This window comes from Suncus etruscus, chromosome 14 (genome assembly GCF_024139225.1).
Source record: "Suncus etruscus isolate mSunEtr1 chromosome 14, mSunEtr1.pri.cur, whole genome shotgun sequence".
NCBI lineage: Eukaryota > Metazoa > Chordata > Mammalia > Eulipotyphla > Soricidae > Suncus > Suncus etruscus.
Window position 1 is genome coordinate 37,162,185 of NC_064861.1, and position 13,788 is coordinate 37,175,972.

Genomic DNA, 13,788 nt, shown 5'->3' on the forward strand with positions numbered 1-13,788 from the left:
AAGGAAGGAAGGAAGGAAGGAAGGGAGGGAGGGAGGGAGGGAGGGAGGGAGGGAGGGAGGGAGGGAGGGAGGGAGGGAGGGAGGGAAAGGAAGGAAGGGAAGGGAAAGGAAGGGAAAGGAAGGAAGGAAGGAAGGAAGGAAGGAAGGAAGGAAGGAAGGAAGGAAGGAAGGAAGGAAGGAAGGGGGAGGGAGGGAGGGAGGGAGGGAAAGGAAGGAAGGAAGGAAAGAAGGAAGGGAGGGAGGGAGGGAGGGAGGGAGGGAGGGAGGGAGGGAGGGGAAGGAAGGAAGGAAGGAAGGAAGGAAGGAAGGAAGGAAGGAAGGAAGGAAGGAAGGAAGGAAGGAAGGAAGGAAGGAAGGAAGGGAGGGAGGAAGGAAGGGAGGGAGGGAGGGAGGGGGAGGGAGAGAGGGAGGGGGAGGGAGGGGAAGGAAGGGAGGAAGAAAGAAAGAAAGAAAGAAAGAAAGAAAGAAAGAAAGAAAGAAAGAAAGAAAGAAAGAAAGAAAGAAAGAAAGAAAGAAAGAAAGAAAGAAAGAAAGAAAGAAAGAAAGAAAGAAAGAAAGAAAGAAAGAGGAAGGAAGGAAGGAAGGAAGGAAGGAAGGAAGGAAGGAAGGAAGGAAGGAAGGAAGGAAGGAAGGAAGGAAGGAAGGAGGAAGGAAGGAAGGAAGGAAGGAACCTGCCAAGGCTCAGTCATTCAAATGAAATAAATTAGACTTAACAGCAGAATGGAAATGGCAGAAAAGCATTAACAATAAATGAAATAATCACTATAATGACTATGCAAAGAGATGTAACTAGAAAAACCAATATAATAAAATACAGTAATAAAAATATCTGAAAGGGCTAAAGGGATAGCACAGCTGGTAAGGCACTTCCCTTTCATGTGGCAGACCACTGGGCTCAAACCCCAGCATCCCATATGGTCCCTGGAGCCCATCAGGAGTAATACCCCTTAGCATTGCTAGATTATGACCCCATTCCCCCCCAAAAAAAAGAAAAGAAAAAGAAAATCTAAAAAAATAAAAAAAAAACACACACACACAACAGGCTCAGATATAATAAAATCACAGTAAATGTACAAAATTATCTCCAGAGAGGATATACTCATAGTGATTAGTATAATGACACAGGAACTTTTGTATATATACTGACGACTATTGAACTTCTTATTCATTCAACAATGGTGAAAGAAACTCTTGTGCTCAAGGAGCCATGTAGTGTGTTATAACACGGCCCTCGTGTGCAATACATGTGTCCAGCATATTGAGCTATCTCTCCCTTAATGAACATTTTCAATAAAGTATAATAAAACCACTGGACAATAATTTTAAGAAGTTGGTTCTTAAAAACGTCAACATTCAATCTTTTATAATGTAATAATAACTATTATGTATAATAACTATTAGCTAATTTGAAACTTAGATATTCTAAAAATGTTTGTTAATCTCTATATTAAAATACTTGTTCTATGTTAGCATTATGCTAATGGAAATACTGCAATAACAAAGCCTCAGGTTTTGGCTAAAGGAATATTCTACATTGCTATTTTCTGATAACTATGTTTCTGCTTTTCATAATTTTCTAGTCTATCATCTTTACAACAAACATGCCAGCTATCTTTGGATCTACCTTTACCAATGTTCACTTTCCCTTCTAACCTGCTCTACTTCCTGGAAAAAAGTTAGCCATATTTTATATAGCTATGTTTGAAGTATAAATATGTCATCCCAAGTATAAATGTGGCAAAGTTTTCTATTAGTGTTATAGATTTGCTTAGTTTCTAGAACAACTCTGTTTTGGGTCAGCAAATCTATGATCATTAGGTCTAAAATGGTGTTAAAATTTTAGTAATTTCTCTAAGCATCTAAGCCAAATCTATTATTCCAGAAATTTATAAATAAGCCAGTTTTAAGAGCAACTTATTATAAAGACTAGTTTCTAAATGATTACGCCTGGGGTCAGAGCTATAGTACAGTGGGTCAGGTGTTTGCCTGGGACATGGGCAATGCAGTATTGTTCTTGACAGATCATCTGGACCCCCAAGCTCACCAGGAGATTCCGTAGTGCAGTTCTGGAAATAACCCTTGATTGAGCATCAGCAGGTGTGACCCAAAACCTACATAATTAAGATTAAATTTGAAAAAGGGATAAGCCTGATTTTGTGAAACTATTGGAAGTCAATTAACAACAAAAAAATTTTAAGGAGTCAATATCTATGTCCATTATTCCATGTGCTTTTGTCAGGACGCCAATCTCCAAGCACTTCACACTTTAGCTGACTTCCCTGCAAGATTTCAACAGGCCACTTTACTTGCAACATACAAATTTGTCTTAATTCCTCACATATGAGCTTCTGATGAACATGTCTAAGTTTAAAACCAGTAGCTACAATATACTGGTTATGACACTTGGGTAAATTGTTACTAGCCTGAATTTGCTTCTGTTTACTCTATGTTTTGAAAGGTTTATAAAGGTTCCCATTCTACAGAGCTAACGTGGCAGAAGTGGATTGGTGCTTGCCTTGTATGTAGCCAACCTGGATTCAATTCCCAGCAGGATTGATCGCTGGAGTGATCACTGAACAGGAGTTAGAGTTGTGTAGAGGCAGGCACGACCCCCAAACTAAATCAAAACAAATGGCATATGTTCAATAAAGTAACCTAATATAATCAAATCTAGTTACCAAAGAGGCCAGATCTCCAATAATATGTAAAGATATATAAGGATATTTAAAAGTTGTCGATTGTAATACTGTCGTACAGCTAATACCTAAATCAAAATGGTCTAGACAACTGGTTCTCAAACTATGAGAATTACTACTAGAAATCTTTTAAAAACCACAATATCTTTATGAAGGAGGAGCCTGTAATTTTCCCCCAGGTTATTCTTTTTAAAAGTTGGTGATCACCGGTAAAAAAGAGGAGGATAGGAAAACTAAAACCTAGTAGTAAAAAGATCTAGTCTCACCACCAAGTATTAGTTGTGGCTTTCAACAAACCACTACTTCGCTATATGGAGACTACTCTAAGATCTCATGAAAACCTACCATCTGGCAAAGACTGATCTGAAGACCAAATACAGATATGCCAGTTAAGAATGCTTTGAAAACTGACAAGTAATAACTTTGCAGGTCCTTCCAAGTAAAAACCCAGATCTTGAGTCAGAGCAACAGCACAGCAAGGTAGGGTGTTTGCCTTGCACAAGGCCAACCCTGATTCAATCCCCAGCATGCCAAATGACACCCCCCCCCCAAGCACTCCAGTGATTCCTGAGTGCAGAGCCAGGAGTAACCCCTGAGAAAAGCTGGGTGTAGTCCAAAAACAAACAAACAATTTTTTAATTAAATTTAATTTTGTTTTGGTTTTTTGGGGCCACACTCGGTGACTCTCAGGGTTTACTACTGGCTCTGCACTCAGAAATCGCTTCCGGCTTGGGGACCATATGGGACTACGGGGGTCTGTCCTAGATAAGCATCCAGCAAGGATGCTGTACTCTCTCTGGCTCAAGGGGGGGAGAGGGGAGAGGGAGAGAAAGGGAGAGGAAGAAGAAAGGGAGAGAGAAAGAAAGAGAGGAAAGAAGGAGAGGGAAGGAGGGAGAGGGAAGGAGATGAAAGGAGGGAGAGGGAAGAAGGGAAGGAGAAGAAAGAAGGGAGAGAGAGGGAAGGAGGAGGGAGGGAGGGAGGGAGGGAAAGAGAGAACTCAAAGCAAAGTAAAACCAAGATGGAACAGGTTAGAGATAAAAGACATTGTAAAAGACAACATGTAGAAAGAGCCAAAATAGGAGAAGAAAAGTAAAAGCTGTGTTGTGGATAAAAAAAAAAAATCTACCTCAAAACAACAAATGCTTCTTGGGTACAGGGGAAAATGGTGGTGACTTTAACAAGAACTACTTAGATAAAATGATGGTGGTTCTATAAGTAAAAAGTAAGTAGGTCCAGAATAGTTACAATGATCTTAACTAGACTGTAAGGATGTTAGGAGTTTGTGTCTATTACAAGAAAAATGAGTTCAAGGCAAAATTTTCTCTCTGTGGCCAGAGTGATAGCACAGCTGGGAAGGTGTCTGTCTTGCTCGCAGTCAACCTGCATTTGATTCCGGGCATCCCGTATGGACCCTCAAGCCTGCCAGAAGTGATGCCTGAGTGCAGAGCTAGGAGTAACCCCTGAGCATTTTGGGGTGTGACATAAAAACAAAAACAAAAAGATTTTTTAGTTGTTTTTTGGACCACTCAATTATTCCTGAATCTGCAACTCAGTAATCACTCCTTTTTTTTTTCCCTTTTTGGGCCACACCCTGTGACATTCAGGGGTTACTCCTGGCTTGGGGGACCATATGGGACACCGAGGATTGAACTGAGGTCCATCCCAGTCAGCTGCATGCAAGGCAAATGCCCCTACCACTGCTGCGCTACTGCTCCGGCCCTGGTAATCATTCCTGGTTGTGTTTGAGGGACCATATGGAATAATAGAGAGCAAACCTGGCCCTGTTACATGCAAGGCAAGCACCCTATCCAAATTACTATAGCTCCAGCCAGCTATACTCCCTCAGGTAGAAAATCCATTCACCTTTTATTCCCTCAACTTTTAATCCATCAAGTGGAAATCTAAAATTTGCTTACATCAAATGTGCCTTAATAACAGGGAAGTTAAGGGGTTAGAGAGATAGCACAGTAGTAGGGCATTTGCCTTGCACACAGTCGATCCTGGACTAACTGTGGTTCGAATCCCGGCATCCCATATGGTCCCCCGTGCCTGGCAGGAGCGATTTCTGAGCACAGAACCAGGAATAACCCTGAGCACCATCGGGTGTGACCCAAAAATAAAACAACAAAAACAATGGGAAGTTAAATATACATGAGAAAATTAAAAATGAGAGCCAGAGATAGCACAGCAGTAGGTCGTTTGCCTTGCATGCAGCCGATTCAGTATCGATGGTGGTTTGAAGAGCAGTGGTTGGAATCCTCGAATCCCCTATGGTCCCCCTGCCAGCCAGGAGTGATTTCTGAGCGCAGAGCCAGGAGTAACCCCTGAGCACTGCTGGATGTGGCCCAAAAAATGAAAATAAATACATTAAAAATGAATGGGCCTCAGAATCAAACTATATACTGTAAATTTTTCTGGCCATAAAGTAACTTAGTCACATTTGGTTAGTGAGTATGTGAAATACTGAACCTAAAATGCAAAACAAATACCAACTTTAAAAGGCTTAGTACAGGGGCCGGGCGGTGGCGCTAAAGGTAAGGTGCCTGCCTTGCCTGCGCTAACCTTGGACCGCGGTTCGATCCCCCGGTGTCCCATATGGTCCCCCAAGCCAGGAGCAACTTCTGAGCACATAGCCAGGAGTAACCCCTGAGCATTACTGGGTGTGGCCCAAAAACCAAAAAAAAAAAAAAAAAAAAAAGGCTTAGTACAAATAAAAAGAATGTAGGGGCTAGAGGTAAAGGTAATAGGTAAGGCACTTGGCCTTGTATGTGGCCATTCCAGTTGGAATCTCCAGCACCACAAATCATCCAAAGTACTACCAACAGTAACTTCTGAGCAGAGGGAGCAACAGTCAAAGGACAGACAGATGTGGTCATCCACTTTCCCTGCAAAAATAATGTAAAATGTCTTATTTTTATTTAGATGATTACATGTTTAATGAATATTTTGAATGTGGTATCAATATATATGATTAAAATTAATTTCATCTGCTTATTTTTTATTAAATATAGGTACTAGAAAAATCTTAGCTACATTCTATGGGACAGACAGAGCCTTTTGGTGGAAAATGCCACCTAAATAAATCCTAGTAAGAGTTTTGAGCTGAAGGCCTCAGCAGCCATAACCATGGATTTTATCCACATCTCAAGATAGCATTAGTCAAATCTTTAATTAGTAGAACTAATGTTCTAATCATTTCCTTTTCCCTTCATCTTCCCCATTTCTTGGATGGTCTGGATCTCATTTATGTAAGCATTCCTCCATTGGATTATACCAAGCCACAAGAGTTAAAAAAAAAAAAAGGCTCCAAAAATAAATAGAATATGATCAAACTCAATTAGAAGATAAACTGTTGAAGAAACTAGCTCAGACCACTCTAATAGAGAAAGATCCCAGGAACTTCTAAAATTCTTTTTTTTTAGGGGGGGTCACACCCGACAGCACTCAAGGGTTCTCAAGGGTTCCTCCTGGCTCTACGCTCAGGAATCGCTCCTGGCAGGCTTGGGGGACCATATGGGGTGCCAGGATTCGAACCACCACCTTTCTCTATGCCAGGCAAACGCCCTACCTCCATTCTATCTCTCCGGCCCCTACAATTCTTAACTTAAATGAATATCTGATTTCTATTTAGAACCGCATGCATGATGCTCAGGTATTACTCCTGGTCTAGCACTCAAATCATTCCTGGCTTGGGAATTACACAGAATACCGGAATCCAACCCAAGTCTGTCATTCCACTGTGCTATCTCTCAGGCCCCTGAATATCTGATTTGCGCTTTAAAAAAAACCTGAAAATTATAAAGTAGCAAAGTATTTCAGTATTACAAATACACTAGCCCTAATTAACTTATGCAAAGACTATACCTATGTTCCACACTAAGCTATTTTTGCTTTCCAGATTCCCCCACTGCTGCAAATTAAAAATCCCCAAATCCCCTACCAACTCCAAGATTTTCATAATAGTTTTAAGACATTAGTACAGTTATACAGTTATGGTGACAAGTAGAAAACTAAAACAGATGAGAGGTTTTGTTTTATATAAGACACTCTGTTTTTAAACTTCAGTATTTGTAGTTTTCCTTGCTATTCTTCACTCTACTTTCAATTTTTTAAGTAGCTACCTAGTAATTCCTACCTATAATTTACCCTATTTAAAAACACCTCAAGAAGAGCAGGCACTTGGGTACATCGGGTAGGAAGGGCATCTGCTTCACGTGCAGCAGACCTGGGTTTATTGGTCCCCTAGTGGTTTCCTGAGCACTGTCAGGTGTGGCCCAAAACTCAAAAAAGAAAAAAATACTTCTTTGGCTTTGCCACTTTAAAGAAACCTGTGTATTCGGTTCTTCTTCCTTCCCTTCTCCCCCTCCTTCTGACCCTGGCAGTACTCAGGGCTTACTCTGTGCTCTAGACTCACAGAATCTCTGTTGGTGGGCTCAGGGGAACATATGCCCAGGGAACCACATCTTGTGCCAGGGATCAAATCCAGGTCAGTCATGTGCAAGGCAAGTGCATTACTCACTCTATCTCCCCAGCCCCAGGGCAGTCCCTTTTGAACATGCATCATCTCTCTCTTCTCTAAATAATTTTGGTTCAATAAAATTATTTGTGGTGGGCCAGAGCATAGTACAGAGGTTATAGAGTGTCAACCCAGCTTTGATTCCTAGCACCTGATATGGTCTCCTGAATCCCACCAGGAGAGATTCCTGAATGTAGAGCCAGGAGTAACCACTGAGCATTGCTGAGTGTGATCTAAAAGCAAAACAAAACAAACAAACAAAAATCAAAAATAAATATTCTGCTTCAAAAACTTCTTTGAATCTTAGTTCTCCTGATTTTATCAGTAAGTTATAATATAAAACCACATGTTTAGGTTACAAATTCAAACCTGCTCTCTAATTACTATTATTTCACAAATCAGTGTTGTAAAATTTTATAGGTGTTTGCCCCACTACTGAACTAATTTGTAAAATAAGACTCAACTCCTGAGTTCCACCTCCCAAAACTGATCTTCCCACAATCTTCTCCAACTCCATAAATATAATCCATTTAAAAAGGAGAAAACCTTTGACATGAATCTTTCCTCATCCCTTCTTCAACTCATCAGTATATCCCATATCCCATCAATTCTAACTGCAAACTATATCCAACACTGTTATCAAAACATCTTAAGTCATGCAGTTATCAAACTATCAACTTGATAAGTCATTATCTTTTTCTTAACTTTACCAAAACAGGCTTATATTTTTCAGCTTTCACCCTTACCCCATTCCTCCCTTTAAAAGTACATTCTTGGATCTAGAGAGATAGTACACCAGGGAGATAGCTTATCTTGTACATGGCAGGCACCCAGATGGTCCCCCCTTCACCCCACTAGAAATGATCACTGAGTAAGCGTAAGCCCCCTGAGCATTACCGTGTGTGGCCAAAAATTTGTAAAGTACATTCCCCCCACAGCAATTAGAATCTATGTCATTAATGTCTTCTTAAAATTGTCTATGACTACCTATTCTAATGCTAAATATTTAGGAGGCAGCAGGGATAGAACCCAGGACCTCATATTCAAGGAATGTGCTATTACTACTGAGTAACATCTTTGGTTCCCACCCAAATTCTAGTCTTCATCATGAAGGCTCTACACCACTATCCCTCTCCTAATCACTCTTTTGTCATTCTGGGTTTGCTTACTCTGGGTTTCTCAATCACGCCTCACAGACTTTCATCTAAAGCTCTTATTGTTTGCACTTTTTCCTTGAATGCTCCTTCAAATCCAGTATTTGTGGTTATCCCTCATCCAAGTTTGTTGTGTGCTCACTAGCAAGGACTTCTCTCTCTTAATAGGTTTTACCTCAGTCTATCCACATTTTATCTTCGCAGCAATTATATTTGACCTAAATAGATACTGTCTCTCAACACTAGAATGAGAAAGCTCCATGACTTTGCTTAATTCATTTCTGGATCTCCATTACTGTCAGTGCTTAGTAATGATCTACTGAAGAAGTTTTTATTCACACCACTTCAAGTAACCAACATGATTAAGCATTATTTATCTTCCAAACATCTGTGACACATGGCTCAAGGTACTGAATCACATGCTCTGCATATAAGACCCCTGGGGATCTTAAAAACCCCCACCTCCAGCATTGTGCTAGAAAGAGCACCTGGGACTATTCCCCAAAATTAAACATTAATAATAGGGTTCTTTGATTCCACTTGTTCCTCTGCCAGTTCACTCTCCACCTAACATTTAGATGTTAAAACATCATGGGGCCGAAGCAATAGCGCAGTAGATAGTGCACAGCTGACTGATTAGATCCGGTATCCCATATGGTCTCCTGAGCAAGCCAGGATGAATTTCTGAGCACAGAGCTGGGAGTAACTCCTGAGCGCTACTGGTGTGGCCCAAACCCACCCCCCAAAAAGTTAAAACATAATGTTGCTTCCTCATAGAAAATTCTCCATCAACTTCAGCACATTTATAGTGGAATCTGTATTAGCCTTCCTTTAGTTTTTTTAGTTCTCTGGACATACCCTCTTATCACATAACTAGCTTCACATATGTTTTTCCTATATTTGGAACATTGTTCTGCCTTATCTATTTTTTCTTTAGTATAAGAAAGACATTCAGAATTTTCCATTTAAAATTAGGCCCAAGGCTAGAGCAATAGTACAGTGGGTAGGGCATTTGCCTTGCACAAGGCCAACCAAAGTTCAATCCCTGGCATCCCATATGGTCTTCGGGGCCTGCCAAGAATGATTTCTGAACAGAGCCAGGAGTAACTCCTGAGCACTGCTGGGTGTGGACCCAAAACAAACAAAACAAAAACAATAAAATTAGGACCAAATAGGGACCTGAGAAATAGTATAGCAGGAAAGACACACTTCCCTTGCATGCAGCAAACCTGGGTTCAATCCCTAGCACCCCATATGGCCCTCCAAGCACTGCCAGGAGTGATTGATTCCTGAGCGCAATCAGAAGCAAAAGCCCCTGAGCAGATTTGGCCCAAAAACAAAATAAATAAAAATCAAGCAAAAGAAAATTCAGTTTCATTGTTTCCTTACTAACATACTATTACTTTTCTCTTCTAACACTAAAAACCATCTGTAACTACACCATCTTTATCTACTTAGTTAATATGTCTAGACAATATCTGCTTTGGTAATCACAGCATCTATCACCCTATATCCCATGTGGCTAACATATAAAATGCTTCTCTCCAATAAATAAATATTTGATAAATGGGGAACACATGAGTCCTGGTCCTATAAATGCTGTAAATAGAGCAAAATGTTCTATGAATATTTATCTATTCTTCTGTTGACTTAAGAAAATACTTAAAAAGTCAAAGCACTGACCTAAGCGCACTGTGGGTAAGTAAGGCATTTGCCTTGCTAGCCTTGCTAGAGGGCAGCCTTGGATTTGATCCACAGCATCCCGAATAGTCTCTCCAGACTCCATGAGGAGTGTTCCCTGAGAACTAGAGAACAGCACTGAACACTGCTGGTGTGGTTCGAAACCAAAAGAAAAAGTCAAATGAGAGGAATTCAAGCATAAGACAATATATAATCTTTCCCCCTTCTCAGACCTTGTAAATTCCATTCTTTTTTTTTTTTTTCTTAGTTCCTAGCACTATAGGCATGATACTTCATCACCTGGGTGATCAAAGTAAACTACGCAATAGTTAATCAAATTCTAATATTAAATGTCACAAATCCTAAATGATGGTTTACTGAAGCATTATAAGCAATCTAGAGGAGGAAATAATCTAGAAAGGGTAAGAAACAAACTTAAGGGATCTAGCCTCCTCAGTTTATTACCTCTTTCATGCTTGTTCCAAGAGATATATCGCCAGATTTGTACACCTTAAAACACTTCGGTAACCCATTTGTTAAAATCCTAAAAACTTCAGGTTAGAGAACCTATGTTCAATCTAACCACATTTTTCACTGAACTTTACTTAAGGAAAATAACTACCAAAAATTCATTTTACTGTTGCATAAATGAGAACTTAAGCCCAACTAAAGACTGAAATAAAGACTACACAAGATATTATTTTCAAGCACCTAACACAGGCCTTGACATGATTCCTTTCTTCAAAATAATTCTGAAAGTTGAAGAGGTTGAGACTAAAAAATTGAGTTATTTAAGATTCTTATATTTCTAATACAGGTGTTCTATCTTGGACATGGTAATTAGACCCCAAAAGTCAAAAGAATAGCCCAAAACAACCCTGAAGAGACTTTTTGATAGCATGCAATTTAAAATAAACACTTTCCAAGAAAGTATACAAGTCCTTTGATCATAAAGGCCTTTCTGAAGAGAAATAGACTGCTTTGTATCCAAATTATTCAATTTTGGTAAAATCTCAAAGATTGAATTTTGAGGGAATAAAAGATCTTAAACTATAAGCATATGAATAAAAATAAGAATTTTGTAATTCACATGTCTTCTGATATGACAAAATGCAATTATTCTAACAGGAGTACTATTATCTAAAGCTAATGACATCAAGCTTTTAAACAATCAATAAGCTGTAAGGGCTGGGACCTCTCTATTTTCAATTGTATGAATGTTACATTATCGAATACTGGGGCAAGAACAAATGGTCTTGTATAAAGTGTCTAAAGAGATCTCTGTTTCTTTAAATTTTCCGATTTCAACAGGGTACCAACTTTGCATGACCCTTAAAAGTGATCACTAGGGTTTTGAAAAGGCAGACTTCAAAATACCCCAACTCAAAAAAAGTTGAAAACTAATTGAATGACAAAAGCCTCAGGTATTCTCATAACAGTTTTGAATGGGGGGGGGGGAGAGGCTTGTGTGGTCATTAAAAAAAAAAAAGAAAGAAGAATTACAGAGATGTATAGCTTCCCGGAATTTTCTGCTCCCTAGAAAAAACTACTAAGTTATTCTATGTCTCTGTGTCCCTATGTCTCTTAAAAAAAAAAAAAAAAAGGCAATTCTGTTTCTCTGTCTTTTTAACAAAGCCACAACACCCACCCCACGCCAATTTTATGTAGACCACTTTTTTTTTTTTTTTTTTTTTTTTTTTTTTTGGTTTTTGGTTTTTGGGTCACACCCAGCAGCAGCGCTCAGGATTACTCCTGGCTCTTTGGTCATAAATCGCTCCTGGTGGGCCCGATAGCACAGCGGCGTTTGCCTTGCAAGCAAGCAGCCTATCCAGGACCAAAGGTGATTGGTTCGAATCCTGGTGTCCCATATGGTCCCCCGTGCCTGCCAGGAGCTATTTCTGAGCAGACAGCCAGGAGTAATCCCTGAACATCGCCGGGTGTGGCCCAAAAACAAAAAAAAAAAAAAAAAAAAAAAAAAAAGCGCTCCTGACAGGCTCAGGGGAAACCATCTGGGATGCCGGGATTCGAACCACCGTCCTTCTGCATTGCATGCAAAGCAAACGCCCTACCTCCGTGCTATCTCTCCGACCCCTTATGCAGAGACTTCTTTAAAGAAGTTTACAATGCGGCATTATCAGGAGAAAGATATCCCAGGACTCGAAAATTTCCGTGGTACTTAATGCATATCCATTCGGCCAGATTACTGAAGCGGAATCATCCGTGGGCCGCACAGGAACACCGTTAAGATTTCCCTGCAGACACACACACACACACACAGACACACACAAAATCTTCCACTGTAAGGGGCCCCTCCTGGCTGGCTGCACAGATGGCAAGTGTGTGTGTGTGTGTGTGTGTGTGTGTGTGTGTGTGTGTCCGTCTCCCAGAAGCCGTCCTGACCTACGTCTGCAACCTGCACCTTTCTTTCCCAAGTGTGTGTGTGTGTGTGTGTGTGTGTGTCCGTCTCCCAGAAGCCGTCCTCACCTACGTCTGCAGCCAGCACCTTTCTTTCCCAAGCCCGAACACACTCCCCCTGTTGCTCGCAGCCCTGGGGAGACGTCTAGGCAATGCACAGCGAAATACAGCGGAGACTAGCGAGCAGAGGCAGCAAGCTCCCACAGCCGAGCGAGCCAGCAGCGAGCCTTCACGCCCGGCCAACTCGCAGCACGCGATGCGAGTGGCATTCCTCCGCAGTGCCAAGCACCGCCAGTGACATCTCTGCCCGGAGAGGGATGCCAGCGAGGCGTGCACGGTCGGGCCCTTCCTTGTGCGCTGGACGAGAGAGAGAGAGAGACAGAGAGAGCGCCTGGGGGCGTGGGGTCCAGGGGGGGGCGTCCAGGAGCCAGCCAGGCCAGGCTCGCTCGCGCTCACCTTTTCCAGCTCATCGTGCAGCTCGGCCAGGCTGGGCCGGAGCAGCTTCTCCCCGAGCTGGGCGACCGTGTGGCGGTAGTGGTCGATCCTGGGCACGGCGTCCATGGTGTTGTGGCCGAAGGTGCGCAGGTAGTAGGTGTTGGTGTGCGTGTCGTAGTAGTGGTGCGCGGGGTGGCCGCCGCCCGAGTGCAAGCTGCCGCCTTCGCTCAGCACCGTGTCCCCGCCATTCTGGAAGCTCACGTTGGGGCCGTCGCCCGGCGGCGCCGCATCCAGCAGCAGGCTGTCCTCGGGGGCCGGCGGCGGGGCGGCCGCGGGGTCCACGAAGTTGACGCGGAAGCGCCCCTTGGCTTCCTCGCTGCCGCCCTTGGCGTCGGCCGGGGGCTCCTTGGCCGCGGCCCGCCCGGCGCTCTCCGCCACCACGTCCACTTGGAAGCGGCTCTGGCTCGGCGTCGGGCCCGGGGGGCGGCCCGGCCCTTCGCCCGCCGCCGCCGCCGCCGCCGCCGCCGCAGCAGCATCCTCCGACGCCGAAGGCACCGCCGCGCCCGGCAGATCCACCCGGGCGCCGCCGCCCGCTGCCTCTCGCACCCCGGACAGCCTCGGGGAGCTGGACGAGGGCGCCGCGGGCTTCGGCTTCGGCTCCATCTCCGCCCGGCCCGACCCGACTCGACCCCCGATGGCGCGTCCCCGGCGGCGGCGGCCGAGCTCAATCTGCGTCTGTGTCTCTCCCTAGGTGTCTCTCCCCGCCGCGAGCTAGCGCGCGACTGCAGCCGGCGCGGGGCGGGCCCCGCTGTTTAAAGCCTCGGCGGGACCTGACGCGGCCTCCCCTCCCTCCCCGGCGCGGCTCCGTGGGCTCCGCCGGCGGCACGCGGGA

At 43.3% G+C, this 13,788-nt stretch overlaps 1 protein-coding gene across 1 annotated transcript in view; it reads right to left on the bottom strand.

Annotated features, from left to right (window-relative positions):
* Nucleotides 1–13,559, bottom strand: part of SLC12A2 (solute carrier family 12 member 2) — a 78,629-nt gene extending 65,070 nt beyond the window's left edge. The window contains exon 1 of the mRNA XM_049786719.1: nucleotides 12,918–13,559. Coding sequence (XP_049642676.1) covers nucleotides 12,918–13,559 — 642 coding nt within the window. The remainder of the gene's footprint in view (nucleotides 1–12,917) is intronic.
* Nucleotides 13,560–13,788: the final 229 nt, after the last annotated feature.